The sequence below is a fragment of the Canis lupus genome, chromosome 1 (assembly GCF_003254725.2).
Source record: "Canis lupus dingo isolate Sandy chromosome 1, ASM325472v2, whole genome shotgun sequence".
NCBI classification, from domain to species: Eukaryota; Metazoa; Chordata; class Mammalia; order Carnivora; family Canidae; genus Canis; species Canis lupus.
Window position 1 is genome coordinate 103,453,393 of NC_064243.1, and position 25,371 is coordinate 103,478,763.

Below are 25,371 nucleotides of genomic sequence, written 5' to 3' on the forward strand. Positions count from 1 at the left end.
GAGGAAAAAGAGAGAGAGAGAGAGAGACCCAGAGAGGGAGGGAGAGAGACAGGGAGAGACAAGGAGAAGTGGAAAAAGAGAAGCCCAGAGACTGTGAAACAGAAATGGGGGAGGGAGAAATTTGGGGGAGGCAGCGGCTGGTGGCAGAAGGAAGTTGGAGAGAGACACACACACAGAGAAATATCCAGAGAGGGAAGGGGACAGAGACAGAGTCACAAAGAGAGAAACCCAGAGGCTGGGGGACTGATGGGGGATGGGGTACGGGAGCGGATGGGGGGTCAGAATGGGATAACAGAAGGAAAGAAGAGACAGGGACAGAGTCATCCAGAGAGGAGGAGGAGAGACAGATGGGAAGAGACAGAGACTGGGGAGGGGGGAGAGAAAGGAAGATAGAAATGGGGGTGGGGGCAAGGTCTTAATAAAGAGAAGGATGCTCTAGAGAGAGAAAAAGATGGAGAGAGAGAGAATGGACGAGAGTAAATAACAAGAGGATTTAGGGGAGAGGGCTCTGATGGGTAGAAGGTGGCTGGACATGGAAAAGCAGGTGCAGAAGGAGAGAGAGGCAGAGACCCAGAGAGAGAGATAGGTGGAGAGCGCCTGACTGGGAGAGACCCTGAGAACGAGACACAGAGACACACTGAGGAGGCATCAGAAGAAAGAGGGGCCAGGCTGCGATGGACGAAGAAGGTCAGAGATCTAGGACACCCGCACCCTCTCCCCCACCACAGCCCGTGCCCCTGCTCCCTGCCCCCATCCTCATTTCAAAGCCACCACCCCACCCCCACTAGCCTCCATCTCTCCACAGCATCGCCTGCCGCCGCCACCGCCTCTTCCTGTCGTCATAGCAACAGGATCCAGGCGCCCAGCCAAGGCTGGCAGCAGCGCCGGAAATGAGGGGAGGGCCTTTCCAAAAGGACCCCAGGAGCTGTCCCCTTTCCCCAAATCCAAGGGACAGCCCCACCTCCCCGGGCCTTCCCCCCCACCCCCTCCACCACTGCCAAGGGCAAAGAGCCCCTGAAAATGAAATTCTCTTCTATTCAAGTTCGGAGGATACAAGCTCTTAGTTTCACCAACATTTCCTCTCCCCCCTCACTCCAGGAGTTAGATTCCACCCCGAGATGGGGATGGTGGGGGGGGGGCACATAAACCGGAGGTGAGAGGCTTGGGTAGCAATAAGTTTTAAAGAAATCTGTCTAGGGCTGGGCAGGACAGCTCTGAAAGTTTTAAGACTAATGACTGTTGGAGTTCCAGAACTCGCCAATGGGCAGGGGGTGGAACAACTTGAAGTGGAAAATCTGAGATGAGAGTCAGAAGTTTGGTCTTGGATTCAAATCTTAGAGATGCCTGTAGCCAGTGTGTGACCTTGGGCAAAACCTTTCCTCTTTTCTAGAGTCAGTCATTTATCACAGGAAATAAACTGCCTCCAATGAATCAAGAACACTGATGAGAAAAGGCCTAGAACACTGCTCTAGGCAGGCAGTTATTTCAGGACCCTGTCCTCCTGCAAATGCCATCCGAAACTAAAAGCTAGCCATGACCATAGACTTGGGCTAGGTAGTTTACATGTTTCAGCGACTGGTCAAATTCTTGCAGAATCCTTGTAATGTGGGCACTGAAGTTCCCATATTACAGATGAGCAAACTGAGGTTTGGAGCAGTATCGCGATTTGCTCAAATTGCTCAGGGAATAAAAGGCAGAATTGGAGATGAAGCAGCCTCTTGGTGGGGCTTGATGGGACGGTCAGCAATAAGGAACTTCAGAGCCACTTAACATGCCATTTTGGGGCCAGCTCCTTCCTTTGGGGGACTGGCAGAGACAGAGAAGACCTATTTTCCCCACGCACCCAATCCCCTCCTTCTGGAGGGGCCACTTCCTTCTGGGGCCAGCATCTCACATTTCCACTGGAGTTTCTAGAGATCAGTTTACTTAATTCTCACCATGGCCCCCAGCAGGGGGCGGGGGGGACGTTTAGAGAAGCATTCTGACACCCCTTGTTTGGAAGCAAAGAAGCACCAGCCACAAGGGAAGGGGCCTGGAATTCATTCACTTGAGAACTATTTGTTCCGCCTCTGCTCTTTTGCCAGGGAGAGGGACACAGCTGCGAACAGGCGCGGTAACCGATATACATTGAGCGCTGAACAGTACAGACTCCAAGTCATTTGTGTGTAGACTGAGGCAGAGAGAGGTAAGCACATCACCAAGGTAGGAGGTGATTACATTGGCAAGCAGAGCCCAGGCTTCGGATCTCAGAGCCTGTGCTGTTTCCTCTGCTAAAAATAAACAACAAAACCGGAAACTTTCAAAGGGTGAAAACAAAACTCTGAAGATAATAAAACAAGCCAGGGTTTCTACACTTGGGAACTAGTGACACTCTCTGGGTAATTCTCTGTGGTGGGGGTCATCTGGCGCGCACTTTGGGGTGTCCAGCAGCATCATTGGACTCTACCCGCCAGATGATAGTAGGAGGGGGTTATAATAAGAATTCAGTCTGTCCTATCTCAAATCCTGTTCCTTTTCTTTTTTAAAGATTTTATTTATTTATTTGATAGAGAGCACTGGACAGAGCAAGCACAAGTGGGGGGCAGAGGGAGAGGGAGAAGCAGGCTCCCTGCTGAGTAGGGACTGGATCCTAGGACCCTGGGATCATGATCTAAGCCAAAGACAGATGCTTAATCAACTGATCCATCCAGGCACCCCTCAAATCTTTTTCCTTTTTGGAAAAGCCTCTTAACGTTTGTGTTTAGCTGTTTATTCTCTTACTTGCCTTTCCATCCCTAAATAATAATTATTTTCTGGATGTGTCAGCATTACACATTATAGATTCTTTTTCTCAGCGAGATAAGGATTTAGCTCATGTAGACCTCACTTTTCCCTCCCTGTCTCCCCATATAAATATTTTTAGTTCTTCTATCAGTTAATTTTGTGGCAGTAAGTGATAGACTTTACATCATGATTGCCTGTTTCAGAGGGCATATATCTGGTTTCTTTTTAGTAGCTTTATTGCAATAGGATCCACATACCATACAATTCACCCATGTAAAGTGTACCACTCAGTGGCTTTTAGCTATAATCACAGAATGGGGGACCCATCGAGTTTAGATCCATTTCAGAGCATTCTTGTTAGCCTGAAGGGGATACCACACACCCCTTAGCTGGCCATCATCCCCCACCACTGAACTAAGCCCTAGGCCAGTCACAAATCTATAGATTTGACTATTCTGGACATTTCATACAAATGGAATCATAGTTTATTTGTATCTAGCTTCTTTTACTAAGCATAAAATCTTCAAGGTTCATCCATGTAATAATATGTATCAGTACTTCATTTCCTTTTATTGACGAATATCATCCCATTGTATGAAAATATTACATTTTACTTATCTGTTGTATATTTGGATCTTTTCCCCATTTGGGCTATTGTACATAATGCTGCCATGAACATCTGTGTTTAAGTTTTTACATGGGCATATGTTTGGGTTTTCTTAATATTTTATTTTTTTAAAGGATTTATTTGTATTTTTTAAAAAGATCCTATTTATTTATTTGAGAGAGAGAAAGAACATGAACTGGGTGGGGGCATGCAGAGGGAGAGGAAGAAGCAGATTCCCCACTGAGCAGGAAGACTGACATGGGGCTTGATCCCAAGACCCCAAGATCATGACTTGAACTGAAGGCAGGTGCTTAACTGACTGAGCCACCCAGGTGCCCCTAAAGGTTATACATTGTTAAGCAATCTCTATACCCAGCGTGGGGCTCAAACTCACAACCTTGGGATCAAGATGTCACATGTTCGTTCCACCAACTGAGTCAGCCAGGCACCTCGGACATATGTTTTCACATCTCTTGGGGATATACCTAGGAGTGGAATTTCTGGATCCTATATTTATCCTTTTGCGAAATGAGATAGCACCTCTGGACTTTGTGTTGTAAGACAGAAATGTTAGACCCACTGATCAACCCTTCAGTTCATAGAAGTACCTTCAGAAGGGATGTCACAGAAGGTATAGGTGATGACCCCTTTTCAGATCTCATTCCTAGATTTGCTCATGAATTCATGTCACATTATCCAAAGTCTCCCATGGAGTTGACCTAGAGATCTAGAGGCTGCAGACTCAGATAAGTCTGCTAAGCTCCTATGCTTGAGGAGGCCCTCCACCCTTGCTTCTCCTGGTCCCATGTGGTTAGCAGAACTCTAAAATGACTCCCCAAATCTTCCCCCCACCTTGTACACACCCGTTGAATCCCCTCCTCTTGAGTATGGGCAAACTTGTGAATAGGGTAAGGTGTCATCCCCCTGAGTAGATTATATTATATGGCAAGATGAAGAGATTTTGCATAAGTAACTAAGATCCCTAATCAACTGACTTGTAGCTAATCAAAAGGAAGGTTATCCTGGATGAGCCTAACCTAATCAGACAATATCTTTGAAAAGCATCAAGAAGTGGCAGAGATTCAGAGCAAGTGATTCTCCTGCTGTCCCACAGAAGCAAACTGCCCTGTTACAGAGAAGGCCATGTGGTGAAGACCGGAGGATGGCATCTGCTAGCAAGAACATGGGAATGTCAGTTGTGCAATCATAGGGAAATAATCTCTGTCTCCTGACAGTGGATCTCTCCCTAATCAAACTTCCAGATGAGAATGCGGCCAGCCAGCATCTTGACTGCAGCCTTGGGAAACCCTGGATCCCAGGGCACTTTATTAGGTTCCTGAGTCATGGAAAATGTGAGATAATAAGTACATGCTGCTTTAAGCCATGGCATCTGTGGTACTTTGTTACACAGCAGCAGATAACTGATAGACTCTGTACATCACATTGCACTGTGAAGGTCACACAGGTGCTGCTCAGCCAGTGTTGCATTAATGCCCCCTCTCCGTGTCGCCCCCTCTCTCACTCCCACCACTAGCGTTCTTATGTGCGGGTTCCTCTCTTCTCCCTCTTGGATCCCTTTCATATCCATCCCCTTCCTTCTGTCCTCCTCTTGCCGGGACTATGCCACCAGACAATGTCACTGGTCTCCCTCCAGCCTGATTTTCTCTCAGCCTCTAAAGACACTCTAACATTCAGAACTGACCTTTCCCTGTCCTCAAAATTCTCCTATGGCTCCCTATTGCCTTCAGGGGAAAATATAAGCTCTTCACCCCTGTTCTTTGCCAATAGTACCAGTCTTGTCCTATGCCATCCCCACTGCTGCCTCCTGCAGACTGGAGTGGTTTTCCCCACTCTGCTCAGCTCCTTTGCACTTCTGAGGCTCCTGGGTGTGGCTCCCTCACCTGGAATCACCTTCCACCTCTTCTGTCTCTTGGGATCTTCTTCTATCTTTCACATAAAGACTCAACTAGAATGCTCCTTCCTCTGGGAAGCCTTCCCTGACCTCCCAAGGCTGCATCAGGGGCTAGAGCTGTAATTGTCATGCCCCTGTCAGAGCAGGGTAAATAGCCTGCATAGCGATTGCATGTCAGTCTGTCTCCTCCAGCAGAGTGGGGGCTGTTTGAGACAGGCACAGGGCTAGTTCACTTCCATATCCTCTAGTGCCCAGTTTTGGTAGATAAGAAGCCTCGGTCTGCAGGTGCTGAATGGATGGATGGAGATGGATGGAGAAAACATTGAAAGATTCAGGGAGCAAGTGGATACATATTCTAGAGTCCTTTAGCAGCCAATGACAACCTCCCATCCCTGTCCATCCTCTCCCGCCTCATATCCTGAGTGTGCGTTCTCCCAGGTGCTTGAGTGTATCTCATCAACAACAGCTGGGGCCTTTGTGTTTTCTCAAGAGGAACAGAGTGGTGGTGGCGTGTTTTCCCGCTGTACCAGGAAGAGAAGATCAGCGTTTCTAAAATGTCCTCATTCAGGGTGAAGTGGAAATATTCCAGTGCTGAGAAATCAGGTGGTCTGAGTTCCAATCCTTGTTTTTCCTTGCCTCGCTAAGGGTTCCAGAACCAAAAAACCCCTGTGCTCTGGGCACCTTGTCCTGTTGTCTGTAAAGGGGATGGGGATGGGGATGGGGTATGGGTAGTGATCTCACTCAAGATGGGATGTCCTGGGACTATGATTCAGAATCATACATCTGGGGCAGCCTAGGTGGCTCAGCGGCTTAGGGCTGCCTTCAGCCTGGGGCTTGATCCTGGAGACCTGGGATCGAGTCCCACATCGGGCTCCCTGCATGGAACCTGCTTCTCCCTCTGCCTGTGTCTCTGCCTCTCTCTCTCTCTCTCTCTCTCTCTGTGTGTGTGTGTGTGTCTCATGAATAAATAAATAAAATCTTTAAAAAACAAAAACAAACAAAATCATACATTCCAGGAATTCTGGCAGGGTTTTCGGAGGGTGTCTGTGAAGCTCTGAAAATTGCCTTTGACATTTAGTGAATGTGGGTACTCTTTTCTGGAGGCCCATAGCTTTTATCTGGTTCTTTTTTCCTTTTTAAAGATTTTATTTATTTTTAATTAATGAGAGATACAGAGAGAGAGGCAGAGACACAGGCAGAGAGAGAGGCAGAGAGAGAGAAGCAGGCTCCATGCAGGGAGCCCAATGTGGGCCTCGATTCCGGGTCTCCAGGATCACACACTGGGTTGAAGGCAGGCACCAAACCACTGAGCCACCCAGGTGTCCCTTATCTGGTTCTTAAAGGGGCTTGTAATCCCCTACCAGTTAAGAGTCACTGCCTATTGACAGATTTAACAAAATCTCATCCATGTCAATAAAAAACAAAACAAAACAAAACAAAAAGCCAGAGAGAGTGTGTGATTGCATAGATATTGTCTAAGGCAGATTTCCTCAACCTGAGCACCAGTTAGTTACATCTTGGACCAGATCACTATTTGTGGTGGGCGTCATCCTGTGCCTCAGAGGAGGACAGAGCAGCATCCCTGTCCTCTACCCACCAGAGGCCAACAGCACCCCCTCCCCAACTGTGATGCCCAAAAGTGTCCCCCACAGAGAGACATTGCCTGATGTTCCTCCCTCGCCCCCCTGGGGGCATAATCACCCCCATGAAGAACCACTGATCTAGAAGAAACTGAGAACAATCACTCTGGAAAATGAGGCTGGGGTTGGGATCCTTGAGAAGATGAAAGGCATTTTTTTTCTTTCCATCCTTCTCTGCTGCTTATTTTGAAATTTAAGGTTAGGTATTAAATTTGTTTTGTTTTGTTTTGTTTTAAGATTTTACTTATTTATTCATGATAGACACAGAGAGAGAGAGGCAGAGACACAGGCAGAGAAAGAAGCAGGTTCCATGCCGGGAGCCCGATGCAGGACTCTATCCCGGAACTCCAGTATCGCGCCCCAGGCCAAAGGCAGGCACCAAACCGCTGAGCCACCCAGGGATCCCCAGGTATTAAATTTGTAAAAAAATGGGTTTATTGCTCCATTCAAGGCATACACACAGCTAATGAAAAAATGAGTTGAGTCTCTATCTGATGTGCTGCTGCCTCCGTGACAAACAGCAGCAATGCTTAACATGTCTGGTCTCAAAAAAACAAAACAAAAACAAAAGGACATGTCTGGTCTCAGGACCCCTCTATATGCTTAAAAATTTGCAAGGGATCCCAATGGTGTTTGTTTATGTGTGTTACATCTATTGATATGTAACATATTCAAAATTCAAATAAAGGAGACTTAAAAATCTGTATTAATTTCGGTAAAATAATAACAAACTCATTGCATGTTTACATAGACAACTTATTTAGTGAAAAATAATTGTATTTTCCCAAACACATGCAAAAATAGAGTGGTGCTGACTTATAGTTTTGAGAATCTATTCAATGTTTGGGCTACTAGAAGAAAGTAGGTTTCTCATATCTGCTTCTACATTCAATCTATTGTGGTACCCCCTGTTGTGAAGCCCCAAAAAGACTCTGGACCCTATACATTCAGTTCATGAGAGACTACAAGTGAAAAAGGTAAATGATATCTTAGTATTCTTGTAAAAGTGGTTTAGGCCTCATGAACCCCTTAAACAGGTCTCAGGCATGCCCCAGGGTCCCTAGGCCACACTTTGAGACCACTAACGTGTGTAGTATTATTCTATAAATTAACTAACTGAGTAACATGGTATAGAATGATGATAGATGGGGCACCTTGCTGGCTCAATCGGTAGAGCATGCAACTCTCCATCTCAAGGTCTTCAGTTCAACCTGGAGGCTTCTTAAACAAAAACTGATGATACGTAAATAGATGGAACTATGTGGCTTCAGCATACTTGGAGGTATTTAGCTTGGTGGTTAAGCATGGTAGGTTCGGAAGACGCCCAGGATTCAAATCTTAGCTTGACCACACTTACTAGCTGTGTGACCAGGAAATGATTAATTCACCTCTCTGTGCCTCTAGGATCTCATTTATAAAATAGGGATGAAAAGAAAAGCACCAACTTCCTTGGGTTATTGAATGAAAAGTGGCTGACACATAGGAAACAGTCAATAAATTATGCAATTAATTTATGCAAACTGTCATTATTAAGCATCCTTGAAAAACAATAAGGTAGAATTATATAACTGATACTAAATACTCTCCATAATACATTGCCATGTGAAATTGGGAGGTGCAGAACTGTGTGTATACAATGATAAGTGCTGTGTCAAATAAACGTATATGTGCTACATACTCACCTGTGTGTGGATTTAAACACACATGTATATACTTCAATATGCAAATAGATTCTTGAAATTGTGTATGGTAAGATGATAATATGTGAGGGTGATGGGGACTTCTGGATGTCAAGAGGTCAGAAGTAGGACTGACTCTTCACAGCATTTTTTTTTAAGATTTTGTTTATTTATTCATGAGAGACACACACAGAGAGAGAGAGAGAGAGAGAGGCAGAGACACAAGCAGAGGGAAGCAGGCTCCATGCAGGGAGCCTGACGCGGGACTCGATCCCCGGTCTCCAGGATCATGCCCTGGGCTGAAGACGGCACTAAGCCGCTGAGCCACCGGGGCTGCCCTTCACAGCATTTTTTTTTTAAAGATAAACAAATTTTTAAGATCTCATTCCATTTTTGTTTTTTAAGACTTTATTTATTTGAGAGAGAGAGTGAGAGCACAGAGGCAGAGGGAGAGGGAAAGGGAGAAGCATACTCCCCGCTGAGCAGAGAGCCTGATGTGGGGTGATCCCAGGACCCCGGGATCATGACCTGAGGTAAAGGCAGACACTTAAATGACTGAGCCACTCTGGCATATTCCCATTCCATTTTCAAAATGTAAAAAAGCAAAACACAACCAAACAGTAACAACAACAACAACACCCCAAAAAAACAAAAAACCTAGGTTGATTCTTTTTTAAAAGAACATAGACTTTAGGACATTAGATTGCTAAATTCTGGAGAAATAAGCAGATGTCCAGCACTTGTACCAAAAGTGCCATTTCTGCAGGCAAGACAGACAGCACCAATTAATCAGGCTGGCAGACAGCACCAATCAACCCAAACAATGGGGACATCCTCTTCCACTGAGCAGATAGATATTCAAAATCCTTCTCAATATCATGCTCCAGGCAGCCACTAGGAATCGATTCGTCTTGACAAAGAAGCTGAAACATCTTTGCCATCCCAGATCTCAAGCATGACCTCCAGAAATTCCTGAAACCATTGGAAATGACTCAGAATATTTCCCTCAGGGAGTCAGTTCCTGCTGAATCTTATTCTTTCCTGCTAACCTGCCTCCACCACTCTTCTGGTTCCAGAGGGATTTGGAGTCCTTCTAGCCCATCCTCCCTCCTTTTTATAGAAAAAGAAACTAAAACCCCAGAGATTAAAAGACTTCTCAAGGTCACAGGATGAGTTTGCATCAAAGTCATGGTGGCTGAAATATGGTGGCTGAGAGAGGAGGTTCTGGAATTGGACAGGCCTGGGTGGAAATTCTCCTTTGCATCTCACCAGCTGGGGGATCTTATCTCCCTGAGAGTGCCAGTTTCTTCATCTACAAGACGGGACTGTTTGCAATGCCTAGCTCACAGGTTTGGGAGAATCCAATGAACTAACAACATGGAAAGCGCTTAGCACAGTGTCTGACACCTAATAATAGCTTGGTGAATGTGGTCATGATTGTGGGAGCCGTTCTGATTGCCCCCCAAGAGCCTAAATCCCAAAAAGGCAAAGAGCCAAAGGGCTAGCATTGTTTCCTTTTCCAGACACTTCAAGAAGCTTATTAAACACTCAGGCTGTTTTCAACCCCTCAGTGGAGTAGGTGAGATCTCAGATCTTAGGGCCCGCTTGGGAGCTTCTGATACCAGGCTGCTGGGAACATCTCCTGAGATCACGTTTGGGATGAAAGTGTGCAGCTCATAGTAGGTGTGCAATAAATGGAGCAGTGATTTCTCAACAGAGGGATGGATTCAAACATTAGGAGAACCACTGCTCTCCAGTGCAAAGGGGCGGAAGGGGGGAAGAAAGCTCAAGTTTTGGCACCAGAGAAACCTACTTTCAGCTCTGCCTCTGCCAGTTTCTACCTATGTGACCCTGGGTGAGTCATTTCGCTTCCATGGCCCTATCTGCAAAATGACTTCAGTAAATTCAACAAGTAAGCTTGGGGAGAAAATCAAATGAGGCAATAAATGTAGAAGGAAGGCAAGCAATAGTAAGAGTACTCTAAGTGGTCATGGTAACACCAACAGTTAATTTTTATTGATCCTGACGGGTGTCATTTGCTGTCCTACATGCTTTACACGGACTGAATTATAAAGTGCTGCTGTTAATAATTATGATGATTAAGCAACTTAACAAAGACCAATCTGACCTTATTCTGCAGGACTCAAGGCCCCCACCCCAGGGGCAGAGACCTGGACGGACCGTATCCAATCCCCTCTCCCTGGGCAGGCGGAGACGTGTTTGAAATAAAGTTTATTGAAGTTTCTGTCGGTATTTACATATGATACACGGCAAATAACAGAGCCAGGGCCCCCCACCCCACCCCATCCCTTCCCCACCCTCAAGCCCCCCTCCCCCCAGCCTCGTTAAAAATCGCTGCGTAAGGACAAGTTAACTGCTGCGGTCCCCCCTCCCCCCTCCCACCTAAGATGCAAACTAAAAGCCCCCGTCCCTGCCCTGCCCCCCTCCCCCCACCCCGGGGGCCTTTCCGGTTCCGTGTACAGCACTGTGCTACCTCACCCCCTCTGCCCTAATCAGGGGGAGGGCGAGTTTCCGGTGATCTTCCCCCCAAATCTGTCCCAGGGGGCGGACGGACCTTTGAAAGAGGCCAGAGTTGGGGGTCTGAGATGGGAAGAGGGACCTCAATGAGGGGGAGTGCCAGAAAATGGAAGACTTCGAGGTTTGGGGGGTTTCGACCCCCGCTACTACCTCTCCCTCCCCCGACGGGGCCTCGAGGGGGAAGAGGCCGGCACAGGTGTGGAAATGGCACGGAGGACTTTCCTCCACCCTAGGGTCTCCATCCCTGTCGCGGGTGTGCGGGGCTAGATGCACCTAGGGGCTTTGGATGAGCGGGTAGAAAGGAGGAAGAGGAAAAAGAGAAGCCCAGGGCAGCTGAGAGAGGAAGGACATCCTTCCGACGGCGCCCCCTCAAAGGCAGGTGACCTTCAGAAGGCCAAGAGCCCAGCCGGCGAGGAAGAATGGGGCCTCCCGGAGAAGCAGAGAACTCTGTGTGTGTGTGTGTGTGTGTGTGTGTGTGTGTGTGTGTGGTGGGGACACCAGGTTAAACCATGCCCGGGCCTCCAGCCCCTCACCCCACTCTGCAGCTGCGGACGCTGCACCCGAGGGCCCCCAAGCTCCGGAGAGGAGACTGGGCGGGGAAGGAGAGAAGTCGGGGCCGAGGGGAGAAGAGAACGGTTGGCATTCCAGGCGGCTGCCGAACCTACTCTCCAGCCCGGAGCTCCGGCGGCGAGAGGGGAGGCCGTGGGGCGCAGCGTGGGGCCCCCGGGCGCGGGGTGCGCACCGTGGGGAGGTCCGCCGCCCCGGATCCGCAGGGGAGGGGCGGAGCCGGGGGGGAGGGGGAGGGGCTGTCTGCGAGGGACCGGACCGCGGAGGTCGAAAGGCCCGGAGGGGGGAGGAGCCCTTGGAAAGTAGGAGGGGCCAGGGCGAGGGGCGGGGCCAGCGGGGCGGGGCTAAAGCTTGCGAGGCATCCTCCAGTCGGGATGGAGAAGCCCCGAGGGAGGGAGCCCGGCTGGGGGCCCGGATGCCCCTGAGGAGGAGGAGGAGGAGGAGGAGGAGGAGGAGGAGAGGAGGAGGAGAGGAGGAGGAGGAGGAGGTGGAGGCGCTCCGAGGAGGGGCTGGCCTCAGCAGGGCGAGGTGGAGATGTGCAGGTGGTCCGGGTACTTGATGGCGGGAGGGTAGTTCTGCGTCATCTGGATGGAGACGTCGCTGGAGATGTCGGAGGGGCTGCGGCCCCGGCGCCACGCCTCGGGCTGCAGAAACTGGCCCGAGTAGTCGGAGCAGTCGCTGAGACGCGGGCGGTAGAAGGCCGGGTGCGGGCGGTACATCTCCTCCTCTGCGTAGCGCTTGGTGAACAAGTACACCGACATGACGCCAGCCCCCTGTGGCAACGCAGGATCAGAGTCCCAGAGGCTGGCTCGAGCTCCCAAGGACGCCCAAGGCTCCAGACCCCCAGCCCCTCCTCTCTCAGACCCGGGAGTCCAGGCTATCAGCTCCTCCCCACACCCAGGACCCAGAAGTTGGGAACTCCCAGACCGCTCCTCCAGGACCCAGAGGTGAGGCCCTCGACTACCACCTATCTCTAAAACCCAGAGTATACACCCCCCAATTTCCTCTAACTCCTGGATCCAGGAATGAGACCCCTCCCCATTCATGTCTGGGCCCCACAGACATCACCTCTTTGAGTAGGAAGGATGAAGCAGCGAAGGCAAAAGACCACCCGTAGCGATAGTGGAAATACTGCTCAGAACTGCTGGGCCTGTTCATGACCTCATCATTGATGCTGGAAATGTAGAGAACCAAGCCCACCACCAAGGAGAGGCCTGGAGAGCAGAGGGTGCCCTTGATCCGTTAGCACTGGGTCCCTCTTGCCAGTCCCAGTCTCCCCCATTTCACAGCCATCCCCTGCCCTCTCCTCTCTGCTAAGTCCTGAACTAAATTCCATTTTTTGAAGCCCCTTGCATGCTGGGCCTTGGCTGGGTGTAGAGACCCCAGAGATGAATCCACTTCCTGTTTGCCCCCCTTCCCTAATCTCCAGTTGGGGAGTTCAGAGTGTAATTGGGGAAGGTAAATATGGACATTGGTCATTAGTCACATACATGGTGATATGTGCAGTAAGGAAAGTAGTAGCTCAGTTCCAGAAAAGGGACCAACCCACCTAGGGGAGAGGCAGGGACAGGGACAGGGGGAGGGGCAGGGGAAGTCAAGGAAAGCTCCCTGGAAGAATGGCCTTCACCCGGGTCCTATAGGATGAGACCTGAGGAGAAGAGTACACAGTTATACCACCACAGGCAGAGAGAACAGCATGGCCAAAGGGTTGGACAGGGAGCACTGAACTGATCCATCTATATAGCCAAAATATGGGCCACAGCCACAAAACAGGTGCCCAGAGAAAGGGGCAGAGACACAGCCATGATGGGCCTCAAATGCCAAGGGCACTAAGGAGCCATTGAAGGTCTGGAGCAGAGGAAGGACAGGGTCAGATTGGAGTGTTAGAAGAACACTTGGGGAATGGTGGATTCTGGAAAGAGATTGGAGTGAGAGACTAGTTGTGATCCTCCAGGGGGAAAAGGATGAGGCCTGAGTTGAGACTAATAATAACAGCAACAACATCAATAATAATATTAAAAATAATAATAGCAACTGCTTATACAGGTCTAGTCCTGTGCCAGGCACTGTTCTCAGGGTTGTATATGCATCAACTTATTCAAACCCCCCAATGATCCTTCCACATAGGTACCATTTTTATAAACTGACAGTTGAGGGAGCAGAGCCATTGGAGAAGGGGGATAGGAGACGTCTGGTTTGAGAAACTTTAAGAGGCAAATATCACTTCCTCAAGGTGAACTTCTTTTAAACAGCAGCCATGTCAAGTGTGGCTTAAGGAGGTTATGAGGTCCCCTACCCTACATCAATCTAAGTCATCCTTATCAGCATCTTCCCCCAGAATCCTAGAAATACACATATGTGTGCCCATCACACCCAGAATAAATCTAAATTCCTTCCACTGCCTACCACAGGGGTCAGCAAACTATGGCCCATGGGCTCCATCCAGCCCACCTCCTGTGTTTGTAATGGCCTACTAGCTAAGAAAGGCGTTTACACAATTAAATTGTTGAAAAAAATTAAAAGAAGAATGATATTTTGTGGCATGTAAAAAGTATATGAATTTCATTTGGCAGCTCCTCCAAGTGTTAAAGATAGAATTACCACATGACCCAGCGATTCCACTGCTAGGTATCTCTACCCAAGAGAATAGGAAACATATGTTCACACAAAAACTTTGCATGAATGTTTGTAGCAGCATTTTTCATAATAGCCGAAAAGTGGAAACAACCCAAGTGTCTATCAACTAAATGGATAAACAAAATGTGGTATAGCCGTATAAAGGAATATTATTCAGCCAAAAAAAGGAATGAAATACTGATTTATACTGCCACATGGATGAACTTGGAAAATAAGCTAACAGAAAGAAGGCAGATACATACTGTACGATTCCATTTATATGCCATGTCGAAAATAGGCAAATCCATAGAGAGAGAAAAGTAGATTAGTGGTTGCCAAGGAGTGGGGTGGAAGGGAGATTCCCACTGGCTGTCGTTAAAGGGTATGAGGTTTCTTTCGGGGGTGATGAAAATGTTGCAGAATCAGGTAATGGGGTTGACTGCACAGCCTTGCAAATATACTAAAACCACTGAATTATATGAACTTTATGTTTTGTAATTTATAATATCTCAGTTTAAAAAGCACATGGATTCCTGATGTCAGGGTCTATAAATAAAATGTTATGGGCATCTAGCCACACCCCTTTGCTACTGTGTAGCCGACACCTGCAGTAGCAAGGTTCGAGAGTTGTGGCAGAAACTGTATAGCTGGTAAAGCTGAAAATGTTATTTATCTGGCCTTTTATAGAAAAACTTTGCCTACCTCTGGACTGCAATGCCTATGCAGTCTGAGCCCCACCAGACTCATCCCTGGTCAGTTTCTCCTTACTCTCTCTACTTAGATCACCCTTCCTCACCTTCCCTGAGCACCTCAAGCTTATTTCTGCCCCCAGGGCCTTTGCTCCTGCTGTTCCCTCCAACTACAATGCTTTTCCTCCAGATTTCTCCATGTCTCTAACTTCATTTATATCTCTCCTCCTTTGTCTCTCCTTTAGAAAGGACTCCTTGTTTATCTTATTATTTTTTTAAAGATTTATTTATTTATTCATCAGAGACACAGAGAGAGAGGCAGAGGCATACGAAGAAAGAGAAGCAGGCTTCCTGTGGGGACCGTGATGTGGGACTCGATCCCAGAACCCTGGGGTCACGACCTGAGCCTAAGGCAGACACTCAACCACTGAGCCACCCGAGCCACCCAGGTGCCCCTGAGCTCCTTGTTCAAAAAGAAAAATGTGAGGGAGTCTGGGTGGCGCAGTTAGTGAAGGGGTCAACTCTTAATTTTGGCTCAGGGTCCCGGGATCAAGCCTTGCCTCAGTCTCCGCATTCAGCAGAAAGTCTACTTGAGGATTTTCTTTCTCTCCCTCTCCCTCTGCCCCTTTTTCTTCATGCTCCCCTCCCCCAAGTCTCTCTCTCTCTCTTAAACAAATAAATAAATCTTTAGAATAAGAAAACTGGGGGATCCCTGGGTGGCGCAGCGGTTTGGCGCCGCCTGCAGCCCAGGGCGCGATCCTGGAGACCCTGGATCGAGTCCCACGTCGGGCTCCCGGTGCATGGAGCCTGCTTCTCCCTCCGCCTGTGTCTCTGCCTCTCTCTCTCTCTCTCTCTCTGCATCTCTATGAATAAATAAAATCTTTTTTAAAAAGAGATTTATTTATTTATTTGTGATAGACCTAGAGAGAGAGGGGGGCAGAGACACAGGCGGAGGGAGAAGCAGGCTCCATGCAGGGAGCCCGACGTGGGACTCGATCCAGGGTCTCCAGGATCGCGCCCTGGGCTGCAGGCGGCGCCAAACCGCTGCGCCACTGGGGCTGCCCTAAATAAATAACTCTTAAAAAAAGAAGAAAACTGCTGATGGAAATTGTGAAGAGATATGATTTCTCATTGATCGGGTCATCAAGTTAAAAAGCTTCACATCATATTCTTTTGGTGAGGCTGGGGAAACAGCAGCTCCTATGCGTTGCTGATGAGGATAAAAATGGCCCAGCCCCTGTGGAGGGGAATCTGGCTGAATCTAACAAAACCACACATGTATCTGTCCTTTAGCTACACAATCTCATTCATTAGAATTTAAAACCCTGAAGCTGTCTGTCCAACCACACAAAAGACACAGGCGCGTGTTAATTCACCGCATTACCGGTAACTGCAAAATATTGGAAATGACCTACATGAACTTACATAGAGGATTAGTGGGATAAACTGTAAAACATCACGGAACAGAGTCCTGTGCCACTGTGAAATAAGAATGAGGATGTTCTCTGTGAACTGGTGTGGAGTTCAATGATAGTTCCAGACTATATCACTAAGTTTAAAAAAAAAAAAAAAATGCATAGGGGATCCCGGGTGGCTCAGCGGTTTGGCGCCTGCCTTCAGCCCAGGGCGTGATCCTGGAGACCGAGGATCGAATCCCGCATCGGGCTCCCTGCATGGAGCCTGCTTCTCCCTCTGCCTGCTTCTCCCTCTGCCTGTGTCTCTGCCTCTCTCTGTGTGTCTCTCATGAATAAATAAATAAAATCTTAAAAAAAAAATGCATAGAAGAGTATGCAGGATGTTAGCTTTTAACCAAAAATAAATAAATAAATAAAATACATATGTGCATCTGCTTATTTTTGCAAAAAGAGACATAGTAAGGAAAACCACAAATGAGGCTGATCACCTACAGGAGGTAAGTGAGGACAGGAAGGAACCGGCACTCCTCTGAATACATATACTTTTGCATGATTTAGACAATATTTTATATATTCAAAAGCTAAAATCAACAAGGATGGGGGAAAAACTAAAATTGAATACCAACAAAAATTAATGAAGTAACTTTATATCAGATGAATAATACAACCACAGGAGGGGGTAAAAGTAGAATTCCAAGTAACTTACAAATACAGTATTTTGATTATATATTTTACCCTAAAGACAAAAGATCTGCAAAGAAATCTTGAACTTTACTTAGTAAATTTTTTTTGGGGGGGGGAGTGTTTGGAGGTAGTTCTTACTCAGTGTGGGGTTGAGCAAATTTGCAAATATACTGATATTTAGGGAGCTGGATTCTGGTTCTGAAAAGAGCAAGAAATGGATCAGAATTGGGTATGATGAAGAAGACACAGGACATCAGCAAAAACTCCTGTTTTACAAGCACATAATTCCCCAGTTTGTGTCTTGAAACATCCCAGAGACAGTATGTATAACACCCCAGCAGCAATGAGCCAACCTAGCAACCAGCTTTTGGTCTCTGATACTATCTCCCACTAAATTAGAAGCTAGGGCTTCCAAAAGAAGTAGATAATTTGAAGCCTGGGGGAGAGGCAGTAAAAGTGTACCTGTGCCACAAAGGGAGGAAAAACTCAAAAAAATGATGGAGACACATCAAAAAAGGATACAGGGACTAGTTTGAAGGGGGTTCCTGATAGTCCAGCTAAGGACAATTTGAACACTGAAATGAATAATATAAGTAATAGCATGTATTGGGATGCCTGGGTGGCTCAGGTGGGTGGCTGATTCTTGATTCTGGCTCCGGTCATGCTCTCAGGGTCATGGGGTCGAGCCCCAGGGTAGGCTCCATGCTTAGCAGAAAGTCTGCTTTTCTCCCTCTCCCTCTGCCCGTCCCCCGGCCAGCGCAGATGCCCATCTGCACGCTGCACTGTCTCTAAAATAAATAAATAAATAAATCTTTTTTAAAAAAGAGAAATGGCATATAATACGCTGAATTTTTAAAAACGCAAATCCATACTGACATACATATTCTTTAATAAATAAACAAATAATCAAAGAAAAGAGAAAATTCTTCTTTTTGGTGGTATACATGTAGATAGAACAGCAGATTTAGAAAACCCCATTTTGGAACACTAGGAGTAGTATTAGGATACCGGTCAGTACCATCAGTGGCTGCTAAATCACTGCACGATAGAAACTCCTCCTGGAATATTTATTAATTACAAAGAGATTTTTTTAAAAAGCTTCCTTTTTTGTAAAGGAACCTAACATACTATCTCAAGCAAGTGCTCAGAACTAACATCACCAATAGCAGTGCGGATTGACACCATTACCTCCTCATGCAAGCATGCCACTACTCCATTTATGCAGGGTTCCTGCTGAAAATGTGTAACCTGAATCTACTCCTAAGGTAACTGTGGGCATTTTACTAGATGACTGGCTGCACTCTTCAAAAAAAGTCAACATGAAAGGTATTTCTTTTTTAAAAAGGCACAAGAACTACATAAAAGATAAAAGGCAATGAAAGAGACAGGACAAGGACATACAAAGCATGATCCTAGATTGGACACTGAATGGGGGGAAAGATGACTATAAAAGACAGTATTGGGACAATTGGTGAAATCTGAGTGTGGACTGTGCTTTAGCTGTAATATTGTATCAATGTCAAACGTCCTGAATTTGATTATTGTACTGTGGTTAGAAAAGGGAATGCACTTGTTTTTAGGAGACACTTGCTAAAGCAGGGTGAGGTGTTTGCAACTGATGTTCAAGTAGTTCATGTATTTATGTTTATAAATATCTCAGATACAATAAAGAGATACATATAGAGAGAAAGAAAGCAAATGTGGCAAAATATGAAAATTTGGTCCAGATGAAGCACACATGAGAGTTCACTGTGCTATTTTTGCAAATTTTCTGCAAGTTTACATTTTTTTCCAAAATAAAAAATTTCAATAAAATAGGTATCCCCAAAACAGGATTTTACCTCCCTAAGGTACCTAAGTATTACCCTGAAAATTACTTATTAATTGGAAAGAAGAAAATGTACCTTTTCAATGAACAGCCCTGAAGCCCACCACTTTTATCAAGGGTTCAAACTTTGTCCCCCTCCCGGAGAACAACCTGACAGTATTTGCTATGGTACCAACACTGCCCTCTGCATCTGCTTACCAAACCCATTTGACCTGAATTTAATAAAGCCTCTAGTCTAGACAACTTCTGGGTTATAGAGAATTCAAGGAAGGAGGAACAAATCTAGGATGTAGGCATTCCACATGATACCCTGGCCTCCAGTCTTCAAAAGGACAGTGATGTGGGTCAAGCTGGTAACACCTGAACCAGTGGTCATCCTTAACATCTCAAGAAGAGAGACAACCAGGCGTTCTTATGTCTCTGGATGCAATGTGGTAGGATGTCAACAACACCCCCTATCTATGAAGTATTTTTTGCCAAAAAAGCAGAAACCAGAAACAAAATCCCACACACCTGGATGGGATTAATGACAGTTTTACAGGAAAACACAGGAATGAATGAATGAAACCACAACACGAGAGCATGGTGGGAAAAGTCAGTAGTGTGGGAATTCTATAAGACAAATGACCAGGTTTCTTCAACAAATAAATGCCAAGGAAAAAATAAGAAAGACACTATGAGAGATTAAAAGAGGCTTCAGAGATCTATCAGCTAAGTGCACAAGTGGAATCTGAATCCTGATTTGCAATAAACTAACTATAAAAAAGCATTTATTTATGACACAAAGGGGGAAATTGAACACTGACTAGATATTAAATGATATTAAGTAGCCATTCTTAATTGTGTGGGCATGATGATGAATGTTAAATAACAAAGAACTTATTTCTCAGAGATATACTGAAATATTTGTGCATAAAATGATTTAATGGCTGAGTCTGTCTTAAAATAATGTACTGAAGTGCAGAAGGGAGATACGGCAGCACAACTAAAAAAAGATTCGCCATATGTTGATAACTACTGAAACTGAGGGAAGGATACATGGGATTTCATTTATTTATACTATTCTTTCTATATTTTTATAATGAAATACATTTTAGAAGTCAGTGTTGTAAAAAAAAAATAGTGGGGAACTAGAGTAAAAGAAACATGAACTAAATGCTGTGTGTGAAACAAGAATGAATCCCAATTTTTTTGGGGGGGGAGCTATAAAAGGCATTCTTGAAACAATGGGACAGTTGGCAAATGGAATAGGTTATACTATGGAATTCCTGTAAAATTTCTTGGTGTGGTAATGGTGTTGTGGTAGAAGAACATCCTTCTTCTTAAGAGATGCATACTACAGTGTTTACAGACAATCTATCATGATGCCTGTGATGTACTGTGAAATCATAAAATCCCAAAAAAGTTGGGGGGGAGGTTGCGGGGAGACTATGGCAAAAAAAAAAAATCACCAAAATGCAGGATTTAGGTGGAGGAATGTATACCAGTGCTCATTGCACTCTGCTATCAGTTTCAAGATTTTCATTAGAAACTGGAGTGATTGAGATAAAATAGTGGCCCCCCATCACTCTCCTTCCCCTCAACCTGCTTTACTTTTTTCTGTAACTCTTATCATTCCTTAACATGTAATCTGTATCTGTGACTCTTCCCATCATACATTTCCCCCACCAGGATAAAAGAACTAGCCTACCTTGTTCCCTCTTGAACCCCTACCATCTAGCACAAGATCCAGCACATAATAAACACCAGTTGAATAGATAAGTATACTCACCAAGCAACTGGAGCTTCTTGAAAAGCTCATTAGTTGCTTCTCCTTTTCGAACACCCCTCTTTTTTTAAAAAAAATATTTTATTTTATTTATTCATGAGAGGCACAGAGAGAGAGAGAGAGAGAGGCAGAGACACAGGCAGAGGGAGAAGCAGGCTCCACGCTGGGAACCCAACGTGGGACTAGATCCCGGGTCTCCAGGATCACACCCTGGGCCAAAGGTGGTGCTAAACCTCTGAGCCACCCAGGCTGCCCTTGAACCCCCTTCTAAATCCCACCATTCCTCCATTTCCTCAAAGAATCAACCTTTCATTGCTCTGAACTTCTGTGGCACTTTGAATTTCTAGTATTCCATAATTTGGATATTCAAAAGAGGGCCCACAAAGTGTTACACAGTTGAAATCATCTGAGATAGGTGTAGAAAGATGAATAGGCTTAAAGAAAAGAGATAGCAAAGGGCAAAGGAATCTCAAAATCCACACTCACTCAGGTACCCTAGTCAAATGCAGGGGAGTCATCCTGATTTTATTCTCTCTCATCCAGCAAAGATGCTCAATCATCAAGTCATGTCTATTTTACTTCTTGTATCTCTCATAAATCAAATCCCCTTCTTGCAATCAAAGTCCTCTGACCCTGTTAAGGCTTATTGTCTATGTTTGTACCATTGCTCTTAAATCCTCATCTCCCTGCTTTAGATCCTGGTTCTTTCTAAAACCCACACAAACTCCATCCTTCTGTTGTCAAAACTCTCCCTTAGTTCCCTACTGTCCAGACGAGGTTTTCCGTTCTTCAGCCTGACATTCCAGACTGTGATCTGATTCCTGCTAACCACCCAACCTCACCTTTAGGTTCCATGTTTCACATTACAGTGCTAAGGCAAGTCAGGAGCAAGGATGGATAAGGAAACAAATATTTCCAAAGACAAAGAATCTTTTGCTGTTCCTTTTTGCTTTTGTTTTTGTTTTCAGTAATTGGAAATCATGTAAAAATGATAGCAAGGGGCACCTGGGTGGCTCAGTTGGTTAAGCATCTGCCTTCAGATCAGGTCATGATCCTGGGGTCCTAGATCCAAGCCCTGAGTCAGGCTCCCTGCTCAGCAGGCAGCTGGCTTCTCCCTCTCCCTCTACCCTTCCCTCTGCTTGTGCTCTCTCTCTCTCTCAAATAAATAAATGAGGGACGCCTGGGTGACTCAGAGGTTGGACACTTGCCTTCGGCCCAGGGCATGATTCTGGGGTCCTGGGATTGAGTCCCACATCAGGCTTCCTATAAGGAGCCTGCTTCTGCCTCTGCCTATGTCTCTGCCTCTCTCTCTGAGTCTGTGTCTCTCATGAATAAATAAATAAATAGTTAAAGAATAAATAAATAAATAAATAAATAAAAATTTTAAAGATAGCAAAAGGTTGTCTTCTGCTCAGGGTGTGATCCCGGGATCCAAGATCAAGTCTCATATCGGGCTCCTTGTAGGAAGCCTGCTTCTCCCTCTGCCTGTGTTTCTGCCTCTCTGTGTGTGTCTCTCATAAATAAATAAACAAAATCTTTAAAAAGTAGCAAAAGGTAAGTTATTCTTGTCATCTGTCTACTTCCTAGACATTTAATAATGGCACTCTGGTTATCCAAAAACAATAGTCTTTTCCCCTTTATCTCCCTTCCTCTTTCTCTCCTTCCTTTCCCCTTTCCTTTCTCTGTAGTCCAACTCCCACTCCCTCTCCCTCCTCACCCCACATCTGTTTCAAGATTGCTCAGTAGGCAAGAATCACCTACATTCCAAGCTGGATAGAAATAACTGGGCCGGGCAGCCCGGTGGCGCAGCGGTTTGGCCCCGCCTGCAGCCTGGGGTGTGATCCTGGAGACGGGGGATCGAGTCCCACATCGGGCTCCCTGCATGGAGCCTGCTTCTCCCTCTGCCTGTGTCTCTGCCTCTGTGTGTGTGTGTGTCTATGAATAAATAAATAAAATCTTAAAAAAAAAAAAAAAAAAAAGAAAGAAAGAACTGGGCCTTAGAACAATAGGGTTTCAGGACCATGGAGAGCTGCACGTGCCTCTACCTGTCTCAGCAGCTTTCTAGGGCATTAACACATGCTGTGAATTCCACCTCCATAGAAGGCACTATTCTTTCTTCACTCTAAAAAGCCTCCCTCGCTCACCCTTTCAACTTCATCTACTCAGATGTCACCTCCTCTTGGAAGCCCTCCCGGGTCATTCCCCCCCTTGCCACCACCCTACTGTGCCAAGCTAATGCATCTTCCCTTTCCCAAAATGCCCTAAGTTGTCTTTATTATTCCTCTCTTATACAAATATTTCAATGTGTACTTTGTACCAGCAACTCATCTAGGCTCTGCAGAAACAAATGAGAGCATGCTTGTAAAGGCCCATGTATTTTGTAGTTTACATTCTAGTAAGAGACAGAAAACGCATAAGATGACGATAGCTATGAAACAAATATAAAGTGTGCAATGTAATAGTATAGTGGGGACAAGGCAACATTACATACTGTTGTCAGAGAAGAAAACTCTGAAGACAGAAAGTTGAAGCCCTTTGAGTATCAGGAGGAAGAGACTTCAAGCAGGGAAGGCTATTGAGTATAATGTCCTCATGTGGGGCTGAGATGAGCATTTTCAAGGAATAGCAGGAGGCCACTGTGGCTGAGGTTGTAAGCCATGGAGACAGTGTTAGTGGGTTAGGAAATGAGGTCAGAGATCTGAGCAGTAGCCAAATCACAGAAAACCTTGTAGACTAGCATGGAGACTTTGGATGTACTCTATGTGCAAATGGGAATCCACTGAGCATGGAAGGGAATGAAGCAGGTGTGTATTTTTGATTGACAGGAAATTGAGGCTGTTTTGTAATTGACTGGATGTGAGCTCCCACTTAGGATTCAGCTACATCTTTAGTGCTCAGTGCAGGGCCTGGCATGTAGGATGTCTGTGTAAATGCTTGATGAACAAATGGATGAGCATATGTATAGAACATGTTGAGGGTCAAGGGTTAGCATGGGCTTTGTATGGGAAGCATGCTTCTTATGGCCTGGATTCTTCCAGGAATGAAAATCAATTATCATTCCAGCCTCCTCCCTGCTTCTCTCACCAACCATATCCAGTCAGTCATCTGGTTCCATTGATTGTTCTGTCGATATCCTTCTCTGTCAAAGCCATCCACTTGACTTTATCTTTCCATCACCAGCCCCAGCTCAAGCACCAGCTGCTCTTGCCCAGACAGACCACTGCATAAGCTTCTGCCTTGGTTTGCCCATTTCCCATGTTTCCTGCTAGTCCATCTGTGAAGGATGCTTATGACCCTTTCCCTCCTCTGCCCCAACCCTCCCCCTGCTTTCTCCAGAATTGAATGCCAATGTCACTATTCACCAGCCCTTAGGCAACTCCTGTCTCTCTCTCCAAGTCTTGGGACATGAAGCAATTGGACCAGATTATTCTGTTCCCAGATCTAAGATGCTGGTACTATCACCCTTCCCTCTCCTTTTAAATCTCCTCATGTTTATGATTTTTTTTAAGATTTTATTTATTTATTCATGACAGAGAGAGAGAGAGAGAGAGAGAGAGGCAGAGACACAGGCAGAGGGAGAAGCAGGCTCCATGCAGGGGGCCTGACATGGGACTCGATCCCAGGCTGAAAGTGGCACTAAACCGCTGGGCCACCAGGGCTGCCCTATGATTTTTTTTTAAGTAGGCCCCACCCAGCATGGAGCCCAGCTCAAGACTTGAACTCACAACCCTGAGATCAAGACCTGATCTGAGGGCACCTGGGTGGTTCAGTCAGTTGAATGTCTGCCTTGGGCTCAGGTCATGATCCCAGGCTCCTGGGATCCAGCCCCACATCGAGCTCCAGGCTAAGTGGGGGGCGGGAGGTGTCTGCTTCTCCCTCTTCCTCTCTTCCTGCTCATGCTCTCTCACTCACTCACTCACTCACTCATTCTCTCTCTCAAGTAAGTAAATAAAATCTTAAAAAAAAAAAAAAGACCTGAGCTGAGATCAACAGTTGGATGCTCAACCTACTAAGCTACCCAGGCACCACCATTTTTATGATTTTTAAAAGTTTTTCATTTTTTACTTATAGTCCTATTTTTTAAAGTAATCTCTATGCCTAATGTGGGGCTCAAACTCACAACTCTGAGATCAAGAGTCACATGCTCTACCACCTGAGCCAACCAGGCATCCCATTTTTGTGTGATTTTCAATTGTGGTGGGGCAGTATAGTGCCACGGTGAAAGCCTCAGTAGGAATTCTGCTTCCGCTTTGGAAAAACTTCACCCCTGGGTCCTTCTGTTTCCTCAGCTGGGGAATGACAGTAACAATGACATCTAACTTATGAGGTAAAGAAAAAAAAAATAACTTAATTTGCATAAAGCACTTAGAACGTCCCCAAACTGTGGCACTCCATCAAGTGCTTATTATTCTGGCTGTTGCTGTCCCTACTACTATGTATGTACATATATTTGTATTTAGCAGGCACTGGGTCAGCCCTCCACATCTATGATGGAGATCAGGGGTCAGCAAACTACCATTTGCCCCAGCACCTGTTTCTATCTGGTTTTCCAACAAAGCATGGTTTTTACATTTTTAAATGGTGCGAGGAGTGGGAGAGGGGGAGGAAGGCACAAAAGAAGAGTATTTCATTGCTCACAAAAATTACATACAATTCAAATTTCAG

General features: G+C 45.9%; 1 protein-coding gene and 1 long non-coding RNA gene across 2 annotated transcripts in view; one reads left to right on the top strand and one right to left on the bottom strand.

Moving 5' to 3' along the window:
* Positions 1 to 10,846, top strand: LOC125754787 (uncharacterized). Its single transcript, XR_007409608.1, has 3 exons — positions 1 to 687; positions 2,085 to 2,185; positions 10,742 to 10,846. It is a non-coding gene; the product is annotated as an uncharacterized LOC125754787 (long non-coding RNA).
* Positions 10,590 to 25,371, bottom strand: part of CACNG7 (calcium voltage-gated channel auxiliary subunit gamma 7) — a 21,252-nt gene continuing 6,470 nt past the window's right edge. Inside the window, exons 5-6 of the mRNA XM_035712745.2 lie at positions 12,775 to 12,920; positions 10,590 to 12,479 (exon numbers count right to left, since the gene is read on the bottom strand). Coding sequence (XP_035568638.1) covers positions 12,222 to 12,479; positions 12,775 to 12,920 — 404 coding nt within the window. The 3' untranslated portion in view covers positions 10,590 to 12,221. The remainder of the gene's footprint in view (positions 12,480 to 12,774; positions 12,921 to 25,371) is intronic.